This window comes from Oncorhynchus mykiss, chromosome 32 (assembly GCF_013265735.2).
Source record: "Oncorhynchus mykiss isolate Arlee chromosome 32, USDA_OmykA_1.1, whole genome shotgun sequence".
NCBI lineage: Eukaryota > Metazoa > Chordata > Actinopteri > Salmoniformes > Salmonidae > Oncorhynchus > Oncorhynchus mykiss.
In genome coordinates this window covers 21,482,732-21,501,036 of record NC_050572.1, presented here as the reverse complement: position 1 = coordinate 21,501,036, position 18,305 = coordinate 21,482,732, and the positions used below count along the sequence as shown (strand labels likewise).

At 42.0% G+C, this 18,305-nt stretch overlaps 1 protein-coding gene across 8 annotated transcripts in view; it reads right to left on the bottom strand.

Moving 5' to 3' along the window:
* Positions 1-65: 65 nt before the first annotated feature.
* Positions 66-18,305, bottom strand: part of thrap3b (thyroid hormone receptor associated protein 3b) — a 38,751-nt gene continuing 20,511 nt past the window's right edge. For 4 of the 8 annotated variants that reach the window (XM_036970654.1, XM_036970653.1, XM_036970652.1 and 1 more), the window contains exons 2-11: positions 17,910-18,055; positions 9,404-10,255; positions 8,187-8,843; positions 7,823-8,001; positions 7,070-7,181; positions 6,799-6,874; positions 5,290-5,474; positions 4,796-5,072; positions 3,663-3,824; positions 66-3,031 (exon numbers count right to left, since the gene is read on the bottom strand). In XM_036970654.1, the coding sequence (XP_036826549.1) occupies positions 2,798-3,031; positions 3,663-3,824; positions 4,796-5,072; positions 5,290-5,474; positions 6,799-6,874; positions 7,070-7,181; positions 7,823-8,001; positions 8,187-8,843; positions 9,404-10,255; positions 17,910-18,025 (2,850 nt within the window). In that variant the 5' untranslated portion in view covers positions 18,026-18,055 and the 3' untranslated portion in view covers positions 66-2,797. Of the gene's footprint in view, positions 3,032-3,662; positions 3,825-4,563; positions 4,670-4,795; positions 5,073-5,289; positions 5,475-6,798; positions 6,875-7,069; positions 7,182-7,822; positions 8,002-8,186; positions 8,844-9,403; positions 10,256-12,097; positions 12,242-17,909; positions 18,056-18,305 lie in introns of those variants that run through there. The other 4 variants (XR_005041278.1, XM_036970650.1, XM_036970656.1 and 1 more) reach the window with 4 other exon arrangements.

Below are 18,305 nucleotides of genomic sequence, written 5' to 3'. Positions count from 1 at the left end.
TTGAAAACTCAGAACTTTAAATGAGGAGTGCAGAAGGAAAAGGCAAGTAGTACATGACAAAACAATTCAAGTGAACCAGAGAAAATATTTATTGAAAATTAATGACAAGTACTTAAAATCTCTTAGGGAACAGTAGAAAAGATGTCAGCTTCTGTTTCGAGTAAGAGCGTAAAAACAAAGAATAGAGTCCTACAGTTACAGTATGCTCAACACATACAGTATGGACACAATGTAGTCTAGGGGTAGACTGCACAAAGCAGCAGTCTTGCACTGTTGCTGACTAAACCTGCTCCTTGACATCTACTCACCTGTATTCGTGCTCCAACAACAAGTATAGTTTGACAGTATTTATTTGCCACATACAGGGAAAAGTTATACTTATGTCATCTTGTGCCATAACCTCAATAGTATAGGTTTACCTTTTGATGTAGAACATTACGGAAGAACGAAAATGATGAAGCCCGTAAACTGCTATACTAGACTGAACAAAAATATAAAAACGCAACAATTTCACTTATTTTACTGAGTTACAGTTCATAAGGAAATCAGTCAATTGAAATAAGTTCATTAAGCCCTAATCTATGTATTTCACATGGCTGGGCAGGTGCGCCCAGATAGGCCCACCCACTGGGGAACCAGGCCCAGCCAATCAGACTGAGTCCTTCCCCACAAAATGGCTTTATTACAGACAGAACTACTCCTCAGTTTCATCAGCTGTCCAGGTGGCTGGTCTCAGATGATCCCGCAGGTGAAGAAACCGGATGTGGAGGTCCAGGGCTGGCATGGTTACATGTGGTCTGCTGTTATGAGGCCTGTTGGACGTACTGGCAAATTCTGTAAAACGATGTTGGAGGCGGCTTATGGTAGAGAAATGAACATTACATTCACTGGCAACAGCTCTGGTGGACATTCCTGCAGTCAGCATGACAATTGTACACGCCCTCAAAACTTGAGACATGTTGTGACCTTTTATAGTCCACAGCACAAGGGGCACCTGTGTAATGATCACGCTGTTTAATCAGCTTCTTGATATGTCACACATGTCAGGTGGATGGATTATCTTGGCAAAGGACCAATGTTGACTAACAGGGTTGTAAACAAATTTATGCACAAAATGAGAGAAATAAGCTTTTGTGAGTATGGAAAATTGTGATCTTTTATTTCAACTCATGAAACATGAGACCAACACATTACATGTTGCGTTTATATTTTTGTTCTGTATATTTAAAACATTTAAACTCCCAATATAAAAGGCCTCAATATCAATAATTTTGTTTGTTACATAACTACTTATTTTTCCTATAATTATATTCAAAAAAAATCTAAATAGTGATTTACCTAAAATTATGACACAGGCACAAACATACACCTGCTATTTGTCAGCTGTGAAACAATATTTTTTTGTAGCAGACCTTTCATTTTACACAGTGAAAGTCCTCTTGATGCTTAAAAACAGGAAGTATCAAGGGGAACAAACCACACAGAAACAAGCTCAACTCTCCAACAAGTAGAAGACCAGAAGTATTGGTGGTAATGAGAATGCTTATGTAGGATGGAGAATTCTCAACGTGGCAGGACATACTGGTATGTGAGCAGTAGCTGGGACGATAAACCGAAATTTAAATCGCAGGCATTTTGCTGATATCGTTCAATACGATAAGTAGCCTATAGTAGAGAAATGTGAACCTTTAAATAAAGTTTGCTAATATGGGTCATTGTTAATTGGATAATTGATGGCTACAACCATCAAACTAGTAGTAGTTGAAAGTATCATTTAAAAAAAAAGAATTAACTGTGTTAATTGTTAGAAATGTATTGTTCTCGCATCAATTCAGGCAATTTATCGTGATATGGATTTTTGTCCACATCGCCCAGTTCTAGTATGAGCCCTGTACCCACAGTAGAGATTGGAATCTAACCTTACCACCCCATGGGACCAAAGTGTCATGCAAAACACCATCAAAAACCTAGCACTGCCCTAAACAGCTGTTTAGCTAAAGGCTTGCTTTAGCTAGTACAGCAGAAAAGCTGTACGACGAAAGTATAAGAGCAATACATATCACTATGAATATCAATTTTAAGGCACAAATCCATTTGTCATTTTTATGTCATGAGGAAAGTTACTTTGCTTTAAATCAACGTAGCTACAATAACGTAACCATTTCAGAGGACCCAGAGGGGTGTACTACAAAGCAAGATCAATGAGTTAGCCAACCAGAAATAACTACAGATATTCGGTTCATTAAGAAAGCTAAACTTTCATATGTATTTTTGGTTGTTGAGTCAATTAGACCATGCCTATTTCAATCTGGGCATGGTCTAATTGACTCCAAAAATAAATAACTTTCTTATTTCATAACATTTACTGTAGGCAAGTTAGCTTACCAACTCCTTTATCCTGTTTGTAGTATATCCCACAGGAGACGATCGGAAACCAGTCTGCTATTGTTCGTAACAAACAAGCAAATACAGATAAAAAGACAAACAAAGCACATCTTTACATATCAAACACCCAGAAACAAATACAAATTACTGGTAGTAATTAAACAAAAATAAAAAGTAGCTTGCCCCTTCATTCAAGTTAAATTAAACATTTTCTCCCATATAACCCTTACTGAAAGTGGCTTGAGTCAACGATAGGAAAACAACCGTGTACATTCTGATGCTGTGACTGACTAGGTGCAGGGCAGGTAGCCAGAGTTTAGACTCTTCAAGCTTACGCAGAGATGACGGCAGATAATCAGATGACCTCAAACAGATGAACAGAAAGCTCTGGAAGAAGGAAGAGGAGGGTCTACTACAGCTTGGAAGCTGAGGGGTCTCCGGACTGGATGTTGTCTTTATGGTCCATCTCTGTGTGGTGCTCCTCCCCATGCTCGCCCCCCTCCTCCCCATCCCCCTGGAACTTGTCATGAGTCCACTTGTTGGGGCTGCTGCCGCCCTTGCGGTAGATGAAGCGTCCCCTGCTGCGGGGGAAGGCCCCTCGGCCACGGCTCTCCAGCCACGTCTTCTCTCCCTCTCGGTCATCATGCTGCCAAATAAGTAAACGGTCAGATCAGTGAAAAGGATTCCAAGACAACATCAGCAAATTAAAATGTGTTAACATGTATTAATGTTCATTATTAAAGCCGAGATCCACATTGGTGTAACAGTGCCACTGGTCGCCCCAAGCACATTTATTGTTTTCTTTTGAAACGGGGCAGAGCATTCTACATCATGGTAAAAAAATATCATAGAACATACTCTGCTGTTCTATTGCGTGTGCAATGCTGTTCAAGGGAAAACTACGTCTTTGTTGTAATATCGCAAACAGACGTGGCAGTTTCACCGCTACCGATTCCAGATTTAACATGTATACATCTTGTATTAATGTCACTAAGAGCAAAGATGATCACCTATCACAATATGAAAACAGAATCAAGACCATGTTTTCATATTCTAATCTGGGAAAACAGAACCAAAATCAGCTCTGAATGTTAGGAGAGACTATTTGGATTCAAATCCACTAGGGGTATTGTGCAGAGAAGTGCTCACACAAAAGTAATTATGGTATACTCAAATAAAGAGTAATTATGGTATACTCAAATAAAGAGTAATTATGGTATACTCAAATAAAGAGTAATTATGGTATACTCAAATAAAGAGTAAGTGCTGAAACTTACAAAGTAATATTTCCTACTCTTAGGAGTGTACTCTGGGTCCCACTCCTCGTCTGGCGGGCGCTCTGGGGGGGCATTGCTCATATTAGGAGGGGGGTTGCTGTTGTTGTTTCCTTGGTAATTGCCCCTGTTCCAGCCCCTTCCACCTCCTCTCACTCTGGGGAGCTGAAACCAAAACAAACAGGGTCAGACTGGGGGTGAAGAGTGAAGTTGCCCATAAACACTGATCTAGCATTTCCCCTATTAATGGCTAAGGTTAGGATTGAGGGAGGGGATGCTGATCCTAGATATGTACCTAGGAGAAACTTAGTCTGAGCACAATCAACTATTATAATTTCCAATATTCACAGGGCTTGGACTGAGGTGAGGGCTTGGACTGAGGTGAGGGCTTGGACAGAGGTGAGGGCTTGGACTGAGGTGAGGGCTTGGACTGAGGTGAGGGCTTGGACTGAGGTGAGGGCTTGGACTGAGGTGAGGGCTTGGACTGAGGTGAGGGCTTGGACTGAGGTGAGGGCTTGGACTGAGGTGAGGGCTTGGACTGAGGTGAGGGCTTGGACTGAGGTGAGGGCTTGGACTGAGGGGAGGGCTTGGACTGAGGGGAGGGCTTGGACTGAGGGGAGGGCTTGGACTGAGGGGAGGGCTTGGACTGAGGGGAGGGCTTGGACTGAGGGGAGGGCTTGGACTGAGGGGAGGGCTTGGACTGAGGGCTTGGACCTGAATAAAAAATTATAGCTGCAGGAAAGCATTCCCAATGTAAAGATCAAATACATCAGAGATGGAGAGCGAGAGAGCGAGTAAGCGGGATGAGAACACCAGGGGCTCTCAGTCGGCTGTGGAGAGAAGGAGGAGTCAGGCTTCTACATTGAGTATTGTGTTTCTGAATGTCACATGAGTATTACTTTACCTTTAGTAATCAGGTATGGATTAAGTGTGAAATAGAATCATCATCCTCCTCATTTTCCTTATCATCATCATCATTAGGAGGAAGGAACAGAGCAGAGAAGCACAGTCTATAGCGAAGTTATAAAGATAGAAAATTACAAGACAATCAAAGTCATTCCATAGTGCACTCCAGTCCATACAGTAGGCTGGCTAGGTGAAACAGTAGAATACGTCACACAGAGAGCAGAACTTACAAATCCTCCTCCACGTCCTCGGCCCCTATCCATGTGGCCCTCGTAATCCCGGGGGGGACCCCTCTCCATGTGGCCCTCATAATCCCGGGAGAGACCCCTATCCATGGGGCCTCCGTAGTCCCGGGGCCCGAAGCGAGGTTTATTGTAGCCCTGGTCCATGTGCTCCATCTCCTCCCCCATCATGTGGTCTTTACCTCTGAACCCTCCTCTGAAGGGAGAGGGAGAGGAGGAGGAAGAGGAGGAGGATGGAGAGCGATCACGCTTCTTCTTGGTTTTTCTGTGAGCGAGAGGGGTAAAAAGGGGGAAATTACAAACTAGACTCCATTTTAACTGGATCTATATTTTAAGTGCTGAACATGAAATCGCAAAGAAACCTTGGGGTGGAGAAAATGACATGCATATAGTTTATATAACCACATTCCAATGAAAGAAACAATTCAGGGATGGAGGAGACTATGGGGAGGTGATTTCAAAGTAAACTATAATAAGCCTACTTGGATTTCTTGTGGTGTTTGGCGGATCTCTCTGAGGACCTCTCTTGGCTGGGTCCTCGGGAGCCTCCGGAGCCCTTGCCCCCGTCCCGTTTATGCTGCCCAGGCTCCTTCCCAGAAAACCTTTTACGGCGCTCTATATCCAGACGCAGGTCCATTGGGTCACCTTTAGGTTTTTTACCCTGATCCTGTGGAGATATGGAAGTGCGGTCTATGTTATTTGCCACTTCCGATACCACAACTTAGAAGTGGGCAACATAATGAAGTAATGATGCCTTTCCATTTCATGGGTTGCACGTTTCGTCACAATATTGTTTTGAACATTCGTTTTAGGACTGGTGCCCAACTGAGCATTCTATTCAATGCATTGTCAATGAGCGCTGATGGAGATTTATTAAAAAGTGCAGTACAGTGTCTTGGAAATACAATCACATTTCAAAAGGAGGCAAATAATTAGTAAGAAAATAGTCATCATTGTGATGTCGCCAGATTGACTTTAGATGCAGTATAACATTAGCTAGCTAGCTAAGATTGAGGGAAGACCACCAGTTTTTAGCTGGCTAACATTAGCATTGCTAGCTATTTTTGAGAAACTTTGCAAGATAATGACATTTCCATCTTTCTAAAGTAAATTTGACAGCATGATAATGATGGCAAAGTTGCTGCCTACAAAATATTTTCCTACTTTAGCAATGTCAAATTTCCAGGCCACTATCGTATAATTTAAACAAAACAGTCATTAGCCTCCGTTCAGAATGACTGGACTTATCACGAGGGCATCTTGAGAACGTTCATAACAATGGCGTGACGTGACAGTGACTGAGGTGCAACCTATGAATGTATCAAAGATTAAGTAAAAAATAAATAAAAATACATGCAGTGAAATAAGGAAGGTGTGTGTTTGTAGTATTGCACCCCATCTGCTGGTGATTGCACAATAAATGCATTCCTCCAGAGAGCCAAGGCCATCTTGAAATGTTTTCTTCCAAATAACTTAAGCTCTATATCAAAGTATTTTGAATTGATGTACTCAAGTAAACAGATCAATCACGTGTGTTAATGTAATCTTAGTTCATTTTCTAAGGCTTTATTAAACGGAGTAACTTGGCCAAGTAACAGACATTCACATCAACAGACATATACACACTCATGGGAAACAGGAGCATGCTTTTAAGATATCCTTTAAAAACAAAATAATTTTACTGAACTTGAAAACATGTTGCTTGTTTGAGGAGAAATACTTACGATGGCATTGCTTAGGGTCCCATGAGAGGCTTGGACACAGCATCTTAAGTCACCTCCTTTTAGCTTTTTCTTGGGTACGTACATACCCGCTCAATAACCATATCTCATAGGCTGGGGGGCTCGCTTGGGATTACAATACACAAATTGGGCTCTTTTGATTTAGACTTATGCATCTCCTTTAAAAGAAAAGCACAAGCTGAACACTGCTGCTTTGGATCGTCTCAATCACCTTATATTTTTACATTAAATGTCAAAAAGGCCGGTCACCTTGTAGCTGCAGTCCTCCAGCTCATCTAGCAGGTGAGAGTGTCTCTTAAACGCACTGGGGGAGACATCGATTCTCCTGGAGAACACAAAAGGAAAAGGCACAAGGTGAGTTGGATATGGCTTCATCAAAGCATGTACTTAACACACTATAGTGTCAAAGTATTTGAGAGTATTTCATTTGTTGAACACACAACTTTGCAGCTATATTGAACGCTTAACGTAAACTCATAGCAATCTGAAAAGAAGACACTTATGAGAAAGACTGCCTTACCTATGGATTTCTGGACTCTTCCTTGGCTTCATCAATTCCATCTCAGCGGCTTTTCTTTGGTACATGGCAAACCGCTCACTTAAAGTCATGCCTGAAGAGCTGAAATGTTGGGCTGCAAATGGAGGACAGATACAATATCTATATAGTCCTTCTAGTCAATGGACATCTCTAACAGATTAGACCGGGTAAGAGATCTATTTCACCAGCCACGTTGGCGGGTGTTCAGGGCTCTACAGTGCAAACATTTCACGTGCCTTTGTGAATAAATAAAAGTAAAATCGCACAAAGTAAAAGAACTACAAATCCTGTATAACCCATTCCACCTTGTGCTGCAACACTACCTGGCTGAACTGAGTGAAAGATTCATTTTCAGAAACGCTGCATACAGGCATGAAAGTTTACTTGAAGCGAAAGTCTACTGAAGTTAGACTTTGTCCTTGTTTCTTGGCTATTTACATTGTTTTGTTCACAAGCTAGGTTGTTTTTCTATGTATTAGTTTCAACTGCTAAGGAAGACAAGATATAACGCTCCTACCAAAAATGTTTATAGCTAACCCAAGATCGTGTCATTTTAGCAGAAAATATATATTTGGGCTGGTAAATAATCTGAGTGGCTGGTAAATCCTACAAAGGGACAAGTGATTGAACAGTCCATGGAACTAGTGAATATTTCAAAGCTAAACCCCACTGCTGTCCTTGTTGTGTCTGTGGCGTCATAGACAGCACTTTATGGTCCCCAATAAGAGACCTTACCTTTGATGTAGTGCACAATGGTGACAATGTGCTGCGCAAAAAGCTCAGAGGGGCTGCGTCTGAGCTGAGCCGCCTGAATATGCTGGAAGATGGAACGGAACTCTCCGTGATCTTTCTTAGCGGGATGCACCAGATCCCTGGACATACCACGCTCCTTGGTCAGACCTCCAGATGAGGAGCTGAGAAAGAGAGACCAGGTGGATCAAGCAGATACAAAACTGTTTTGTTCAAGACCGTGATGAGTTCCATAACATTTTTGACTTTCAGGCAGATCAAAAACTATCCTGTGTTAAAAATTATATTTTCAGAAAACATTAACCCTCCAAGCAGTCTGTTGATGAACAATAATGGTAATGCTGCTTACCTGGGCATCTTGTCAAAGGAGTTGATACTAAGCTCAAAGTCATCCCTCTTTCCAGAGGGCCTGGGTAGGGGTGACTCCACCCTAGAGATGGGGAATAGGGCCAGGGGCCTGTCCTTCTCCCTGCTACCTGAACCCCTAAGGGCCACGGTTGCTATGGTTGGGGACGTACTGCTCTTCTCCTTGTCTTTCTTCTCCTTCTTCTTGGACTTCTCTTCTTTCTTGGAGGCCTGCTTGCGGCTGCGGTAGAGCTCCTCCTCCATGTGCTCCAGGTCTTCCACCACATCTTCGGCCGTGTCTCTCAGTCTCTCCTCATCCTTCCCTGGGGGGTAGTAATGGGGCTCGTCTTCCCACTTCCCAAACACGTCCCGTGTTGTCAGGGTGGCTCCTTTGGGCTTGGCCTCCTCTTCTGCCTCCCTCTCCCTCTCTCTCCCTGCAGCCTGAGACTTGAGGAAGGCCTCTTCAGCTTTGTCCAGGAAGGGCAGGGACTTATCGGCCTTGGAGCTGAAGGAACCTGCTGTTATGTTTAAGAGGCCACTGCTAGTCCTGCTCTTGCCTTTCTCTCTGCCGTCTCCGTCCGTGGTGCTTTGGTCCCTGTCCCGGCCATTCTTCCACTCTGCCGCCGCCTGCTGTTTTTTGCTCTTGTTTTCTGCCAAGAACCTGGACAATCAGACAGAAGTAAATGGACCTTTACAACATGTTATACAAAGAAGAATGTCTAGTTGTGTTACAGAACCCCAGTTTTGTAACAGGGCACTGATTAAATTTGAATGCTTTTCGTCTCAAGGGGTACAAATATTGGATGATCAACAAACAAGACAGCACAACCATAGAGGTGACAACACCACAGAATGACATGTAACACTTACAATAGCATAGGTCTGGTATTGAAATAATTATACTTAATCTCCACCTCCAAAATTAGGGGGATTTCATACAACTGAACCTACTTTCAATGCATAGCAGAGGACAACAGCCAGCGACTTTTTAATTGTTATCACTAGCATTTGAAATGAGAAGAGGACTGCCATTGACTACGGCATACAGTTTTAGCTGTATTCTTCCAAGGATTTTTGTAGCTGAGCACAGACTGAACAATTTTAAAAGAATAATTACAATCACAAAGTGGGATGAGGAAAACTCAACTTAAAGAAAATAAAACAAAACAGGTATGATGAAAGACAAATGTAGCAGAATATAATGGGAAATATGGAACATACTTTTTGAAAGCAGAGGAAATGGCACTCTTATCGTCTACCGTGGTGGGATCCTCCTTGCCAAGGAAGCCAAACCCGCTGAAGGAGGCGGTTGGCCCAGCCTTGGTGGAGCCCGGTGGGCTGTTGGTGGAGGGAGCACTGCCAGTGCTGCCGATAGTTCTCCACAACGGCCCTTTGGGTTCTGATTTTCCCTGGTTGGCACCAACAGCAGGACTGCTGCGTTTGGGGCTGGTGTCATAGTCACTCAGACCCTGCCATTTCCCAGCAGAATCTTTATCATGACTACTGGCCTCTCCCCCCTGTCCTTCTGCCTGCTCCCCAGCCCCTCCTCCGCTCTCCCCCTTGGCCTCTGCTGGCGTAGGCCTGTCCTTTACATCCTTGGAGCCGGGCTTCCCCGAGCTAGGGCTGCTGCGGCGTTGCCGCGGGGATGAGGAGCGGGAGCGAGACGAGCTGTGGCGCCCCCGAGACCACCGAGAACCCCTGGAGGACGAGCGGTCAGAGTATCGAGACCGCGAGTGGCTGCGGCTGCCCGAGCGTTTCCTAGGAGTGCGGGAGCGTGAGCGGCCTCTCCTGGGGCTATGCGGACCGTGGTGATCCTGGTCGCGGTGTGGCCCGTCCCGGTGGCCACCCCCCCGCCAGTTGTTGGCCCTGTAGCCATAGCTGTTCCCTCCTCTCTGGTAACCACGGCGAGGGTAGAAGCCCCGGGTTCTACCTCGGAAGTAGAAGGGTCTGCGGAAGCCGCGGTTGTAGCCTCTCTGGTAACCCTGGTAACCCTGGTTGTTCTGATAGTCTCTGGTGGGATAGTTCCTGCCGTGGGACGGAGAGTGAGATCTGGAGCGGGAGCGAGACCTGGAACTAGGAGAAGAAAACAGAAGAGGAGGAAGAGGTACGTTAAAAGATACTGTGTAGTCAATGCCCATACAAGTTTCAGGAGGTAGCCTAAAACATTGTAAACCATAAACACATATTGAGATCCAGTCTGGTGTATTCAGACAGAGAGGAAAAGTATTGTTTCGCCAGCCTGCACTTTGCCAACTCAGGTGTGCGTTTGCCCGTCACCAGACAATTCACTCACAGAAAACAATGAATAAACCCCACAGGGATTGACATTAAGTTCTCAAAAAGGCACCTTACTTGCCCGTCCGTCCAGCCGTTTTTAATTGCCTGAAGAATATGGTCGCTTGACCAGAAAATGTATTTGGCTAAATAGTAACAACATTAATAGATCCAGAAAAGGAGCAATATCCACCGTTGTAGTACGGATTGTTTGTAAATTATGTCTGAGTGTTGGAGTGTGCCCTTGGCTATCCATAAATGAGCTGGAATGTGAAGCGGGAAAAAAACCTGAGTAGACCTAGCTTGCTTCGTAGTATACCCCTCAGCAGTGGTAGAAAAAGTACTCAAATGTCATTCTTGAGTAAAAGTAAAGATACCTTAATAGATAATGATTCACATAAAAGAGAAAGCCTCCTAGTAAAATACTACTTGAGTAAAAGTATTTGCTTTTAAATATAATTAAGTATCAATAGTAAATGGAATTGCTAAAATATACTTAAGTATCAAAAGTAAGTGTGTGAATTGGACAATTTTCCTGTCCAAATGTAACAAGTACTTTTGGGTGTCAGGGAAAATGGAGTAAAAAGTACATTATTTTCTTTAGGAATGTAGAAGTAAAAGTTTGCAAAAATATAAATAGTAAAGTAAGGTACAGATGCCAAAAAACCTACTCAAGTGGTACTTTAAAGTGTTTTTACTTAAGTACTTTATACAACTGCCCCTCAGATGTATTCAATAGCTGGGAGTGAATTAAACAAACAGCACAGATCATCAGGCTAAAGAAAACTGACTGTAAATTAACTGGTTGTGCTCCAAGTGGATGGGACTGAGGGACTGTGTTATGGAGTATTCTGTCCACTCGGGGGAGCTACAAAACCATACACTACATCACCAATTACAACTCAGCAAATATTCTACTGCTGCCATTTTCCTCTGAAGTCTCAACATCTTCACTTCAAGGTGCCCTTTGACCAGATGGAAAGAGCAGGAGAAGTGCCCATTCTAGCATTATATGGAATAAAGTAGCCAGCGTTTCTTACGAAAACAAATTAAATGTAGGCCTATTCATGCAAATGTAGCCACAAGCCAATGCATTTGGTTAACTCCTGGAGAGCATAAAAGTCTGCTATCTAGGTCTAACACCTTCGAATAGTTTAAGATCATGTCTTGCCTGTTACACATTCTTCTTTAAATCAATGGAAATAATGTAAAAAGAATGAAATGGAAAACCACATGGTGGTAGCAGTAGAAGTACAATAACATTGAAAGTACCGTGCCTACAGTACATCAGCACACCTTACATATCATGGAAAATACTAACTAGCAGGCAAATTTTAAAAACGACGAATGCAAATTGGGGCCTCGCAACAAAACCCAAATTAGAACCCATGCAGCAAGCAAACCGGAGATTAGTTTCTACCCATCAAATCAAGTTTTATTGGTCACATACACGTGATTAGCAGATGTTATTGCGGGTGTAGCGAAATTCTTGTGCTTCTAGCTCCGACCATGCAGTAATATCTAACAAGTCATATCTAATAATTACACAACACACCATGTACAGCAGAGGGGATGGGGGGGGGAACCCCCAAACAGCCAAATCTGTCATGTAAGCCTCTAATAAAATCCCCCATAACTTACCGCTTGCACCTTTTCATTGGAATATTCTGGAGGTGATGTGCTGAGCAACATATAACACTCACAGTAGTGAGGGACTCCCCATGTCTGGTGAGAGCGCGTGTGGTGGGACTGGAGCAGTGGAAAGAGGCGGAACACATTGGGCCAAAAGGGGAAGCATTTTCACTCTAATCCTTGAAGGGAGTGGGGAGAAGAGGGTTTGGCCTGGGTTCTCCCCCCCCCCCCCCACACCTCCCTCTCCTTCCTTCTGCCAATTCCTTCTCTCTTTATAAAAGCATGCACTTCCAGCCATTACTTTCACTTTGGACAAATCACTCAAAATGTATGTCACTTGTATTATGCATTGCTGACCATTAAACTGAAAGAGGTCCCAAGCGCTTTGTTTTGAGCCCTAAAGCATGGCATAAAAACAACATCTCCTACCAGAGTGGGATCTAACTTTAACAATAGCCATATATATATATATTTTATTAATTACAAAGTTCAGTCATGAAAAACTAAGTTGTGACGTAACTGACGCCGGGCCCTCATTAAAGTCCTACCAGCTGAAAACATACCGACAAAGTGCTGAACGCTGTCTGGCAGCCCATCTACTTCAGAGCAAAGAACCAACCGAAATTATGAGTCAAATCAAAAGGATTTAAGTATTCCTCTGAAACAAAAGGCTGACTAAATAATTTATCAAAACTGATGGTGTCACTCCCTGCATGTTATGTAAGTGCACTACTTTATTATGTCACTCACAAAATGTACAACTCAACAGAAGACTGGAGCGAGGTTGTGTAACAGGTCCTATAATGTGTCATCTGGAAAAGAGGCTGTAGACTATACCAGAGCATTGATACTAGGGCCAGGATGATACCAGTCTCACGATACTCATTAGTATTGGGAAAACAGCCCTCATGTTGGAAATAAACATCATCATGGTGTCATTGAGTCACATTTATTTTTTTTCCAAGCTATTGCACACAACATTTAGCATACAGGAGGTTAAAGAGTAACTTTCATGGAAAAACATTTTAGGCTTAGTTTTACTGACACACTTCAATTCTGGTTCATTTTGACAGTTTAATGCAAAAGTGATATTCACAGACTGTACAAAACATTAGGGGTACCTTCTTAATATTGAGTTGGACCCCGCTTTGCCCTCAGAACAGCCTCAGTTCGTTGGGGCATGGAGTCTACAAGGTGTCAAAAGCATTCCACTGGGATGCTGGCCCGTGTTGACTCCAATGCTTCCCACAGTTGTGTCAAGTTGGCTGGATGTCCTTTGGGTGATGGACCATTCTTGATACACACGGGAAACTGCTGAGTGTGAAAAACCCAGCAGCGGTGCAGTTCTTGACACTCAAACCGGTGTGCCTGGCACCTACCACACCCCGTTCAAAGGCACTTAAATATGTTGTCTTTCCCATTCACCTTCTGAATGACACACAATACATGACCCAATTGTCTCAAGGCGTAAAATAAATCCTTCTTTAACCCGTCTCCTCTCCATCTACACTGATTGAAGTGAATTTAACAAGTGACATCGACAAGGAATCATAGCTTTCACCTGGATTCACCTTGTCAGTATATTTTGGTCTTTTGGTAGTAAATCTAGTTCGTAGGCTACACTCCCTTCTAGATGTGCTGAGTGGTACCACCTCAAGGCTTACTATAAAAGCAGGTGAAGCACGGCGAATATATTTTGCATGATGCTTCCTTGACTACTGCCGTTACACATAATTGGGAAATCAGTATGGCACGTTTCCGCGTATGACCAAATTCAACATTTTTGCTTACCCTTTCATACACATCTATGTGGTTTTAAGAACAAATGTGTAGGCTATGAGGATTATATGATGTTCATATTCATAGAAATACATGACAATGGTGGTCATGTTTTTTTCTCACCTGCTATAACTGATTGATGGTGCAGTCCGCAAAGGCAGTTGGCTCATAGTTAAAAATATGAGTTTGAATCCCAAACAGGGCAGATATTATTTTGATCCTATATTTACAATATTCATCCGATGCCCACACACTTCTAATTCTGAAAAGTGAAAGCCTACTACCAGGGGTCAAACTGGTAGTAGTTGTAGGTTTTTATACAGTACCCAAGACCAACCTGTGAATTAATTTGACCATTGGAAAAAGAGCTACTGCGTAAATACTGCAATACAGGTTGGATTGAATTGAGCCCCTAACCTTAATTTTCAAGGTGATTGCACTTTTCACAATACCACATAAAAATAAAAAAATCCATCCCATGGGATTTGAACTTAGTAGCAATTGGAACTCGGCGCCTTACCACCGTGAGCTAACTCCCCAGAGCCGTATTTTTATTATCAGAGTGTGCCAGAGGACTTCTGGTAAGTATGCTTTAGTGAGAATGTGTTGGGATCAGATGCAACTACATTTACCCACCACCAAAATAAATGTTTGAGCAATTTCCCCCCCACCCACAACTTCTCACGTGAATGCATTTTTTAAAACAAATTTAAAGTGTAGGGCAAACGCTCAAATTGGAGTTGAGTTACCCTTTAAAAAAGGACCAAAGAGTTTGTCGGCTTCGTGTTTTCATTTTACTATAAAAAATGTTTTTAAAACGTTTTTTAAATGTGTGATACTGGTATTGTCACAGCCTCAATGGATACAGCACATCAGCCTTAATATGAAGAGAGGTTAGTCTTCTAGTAGCAAAAGAAGAGCAAGCAATAAACATACATTAGTTGAAAGTTTGTTTTACCCAAATATTCTAAGAATCGATATAGCCCAACTCCAGGCTGAAGAACAGGAAATACACATATTCAAATCTCATGGTGGGTAGGCTTTCCATCCCAGTAATCTTATGAGAAACAGGACTGGATTACAACTTCATACAGTAAGGCAGTGGTCCCCAAACTTTGAGCTGAGATCACAGAGTCAAAATGAAGGCCAAGATCTACCGCTCAGAATTTTTTAAAACATAACATTTAAAAAAAACGTAAGCCTGTGCAACACTAACCTATTACAGCAGTTCTGTAACAATGAGGTTTGTAGTAGGCTATATGCCAAATACATTATCACTGCATATCGGTTATGCTCGAACTGTCCTGCCAATGTTCTTCTCAGACCATAAAAATATAGATTTTAAAACTTGAGGAATATGATCATACTGGTTATAGATCACTTGTGGTATTACTTGTGAGGCACAGCTGAGTGAGCATACATTTAAATAAATGTGCTTTTTGTGCCTGCATCAGATGGTCTGTCTCAGTGGAGGGAGAGCATCAGAAGGTCAACCTCCCACCATCAGACAGTCCCTTAGCCCTCCATGTAGACTGACCAAAAAGGGGAGTCTTCCAGCTGATAGCAAAAATCGAGTCATACCACATTATTTCTGCCTCATGCACAAATTCATGTTGTTACTCCTATGACCAGAGAAAGTGATATTCCTCTATATTAAAAAACACATCTACCAGTAACTCCAGCCTATCAATACATTTTGCTACTAATTTCTTGAAGCTGCAATGCTGGTTGCAGCGCGAGTGGCGAAGCACATTTCATGGCTTATAAACGTGTTGAATAAAAACGTAAACATGAACTCACTCAAATACAGAAGCTCTGTTGTATTTGTTGATAGTCTCTCTTTAGTCATGGTTTTAGACATTTTGAAGTCACAGTATCAACTTACTTTTCTGTGCATTTGAGGAAGCTGCAGACAGATACAGAGGGGTCAAATGGTGGGGAAAACAAGTTCACATTGGTTATACCAGAACTGTGATTAGGTGCGTGTCATTTTTCTTATTTAAATTGTTACTAAGCCACAAACAATGTCATCAAATCATTGTTCAAAACAAAAAAACAGTATTAGGCCTAGTTATTTAAAAAAAAAATGTAGTCTATAGAATGATTTTCAAATTGTTTCTCTTATCCATAAAAATACTCAGATATCAGTTATTAGCCTACCTTTTAAAAACAAATATTATAGCCATATCAAGTGTAGGCCATTGTTATTTCATCTTGATCATCTAGGTATGCGCATTCACGCCATTCTTCCATTACGCCTCATGTCCACCAGATGCAAACTGTGTTCTGGCGGAAGTCATTCATTGTCAATGGAGCAGTCCGTAACGCTATGTTGGGGGTGCCGTACTAGGCTACAGTGTTTTCGGTGTACCACATACGTTCAATATTTTCAACTCCTGCGTTGCTTTATCACGCGGTGGTACAAACATTAGTACATAGACTCCAACTAGCTAGCTTTTAGCTAGTTGAAAAGTGAAGCACTTGGACATCAAGTACAGAAAATGCTGGCTAGACATCCAGAAAAGAAAAATGTATCTGGTGGACATCGGGCATTAGGCTACATTTGCTTTTTGGTTAAGGTTAGGAATAAGGTTAGTAGTGTGGTTAAGGTTAAAATCACATTTTAAGAAGAGAAATTACATAAATAAGCTGGCTTTATGACTTTGTGGCTGTGGTAACTAGTGACAAATGCTACTTTCCGACATAAAAAGGAAGTGATGGGATTTCACTTATAGTATAGCCTGCCTTATGCTAAATCAGAAGGGGAAAAAACCATGGCTGACTTGGTGGAAAAGAAAGCAGGTCTTTGCTTTCAGGCCGACTGATAAATGTGAGGGATCAGCAGCAGACCTGACTGAAGTTACTTGCAGAATATGCAAAAAAAAATATCAGGGCAAAGGACCTCCGTCAACATTAACAAGTGAATCATCCTGCTGAGTGCTCTACTCTGGGGCAGAAGAGGTGAACATGCTTGTGTTCCTTGCCAGAAAACTTTAGGTCTACCTAAGACTTGGCAACAAAAACAACTAGACCTAATTGTTCCTCATTGCACTTTAATTTTAAAATGGAGCCTATATTCAAAATACATTTCTTATAGGCAAAAATACTCTGTCAAATCTTGAAATACTTATTTGCAGCATTTGTTTTTTTAGACTATTTTATATGCCTATATTTAGGATTTGTACAGTTTATTAGGCAAAAGGCATAGCCTGGTTAATAGGCCTATTTGTTTTAAGCCTAAACCAATGTTCATGCAAGTGGTAATAGTTTTCTGACTGTGGTGAACCTTTATATAAAATACACAATTTGTAAGTTATTCAAAATAAAATTGTGTTTTTCAGACAACTATGACACCAACTCATCATCAATTCATTTTTTGTTCCCGCTTATTGAAAGTTCTGCTACGGGAACTTATATGCTCAGTTTACGGACAATAATAAACACTTCGTAAATATTAGTTAAACTTTTAATGATAGTAGCCTATGTGTAGGTCTATAGCCTATTGTTGGTTTGGTTTGCAAGGAGAGAGTCTCTCTCTGAGTAGGCTAGGCCAACAAGTCACATTCAAATCAAATGGGGAGAAAAGGGGAAATTAAGATTTTAAAACAATAAGCCAGACAGAGTGTCTGCTGTAAACATCATCCAACATTGGAGAGGGGAGGGAAAAATAACAAAAAACACATTAGGCCCCATCTGACATTTTGCGCTGCTTTGGTGCCCTCCATTCTTTCTACATTGTGATCTTGCATTAGCAACTACCACACATGTATTGAACATTTTAGGTTATGGCAAATAGGGAATAGGCCATTTGGCATGTCACCCTGCTGTGTGCTTGCTGCCCTGCCAGACTCAAATATGCTAAAACATAGTTTGTGACATCACAATGTCATCATCATCGACGATGGCTGAAAAACATGGTTGATAGAAGATGCAATCGTAAAATCGTCCGACACTAATGCAAGGCTTGATCGTAGTTTTTTTTTTACAGAAATGTTTCGTAATTGACCACCAAATAGGGGAAGGAAGTTCAAATAAACCTCACCTGTAGCGGTGCTTCCTGGATCTGGAGCGGCTTCTCGAGCGAGACCGAGTGTAAGACCTGGATCTGGACTTTGATCTGGAGCGGGACCGTGCAGGGGAATCTGGAGCCTTGGACATCTCCGCAGTCACAACTGTCTAGAGGTTTACCTGTCCAACAACAGGGTGATGTTAGTATGCACTGGGTAATACACTTGTGCTTTAGACAGTTCTCAACTTTCATGCCTATTGAACAAAATTGATACGCCTAAAACCAGGAAGTTGCCATCCTTGAAATAAGCACAGATCTACAATAAAACTAGTTTACTTGCAAAAATATACAGTACTAGTCAAAGTTTGGACACACCTACTAATTCAAGTGTTCATTTTTACCATTATCTAAATTGTAGAATAATAGTGA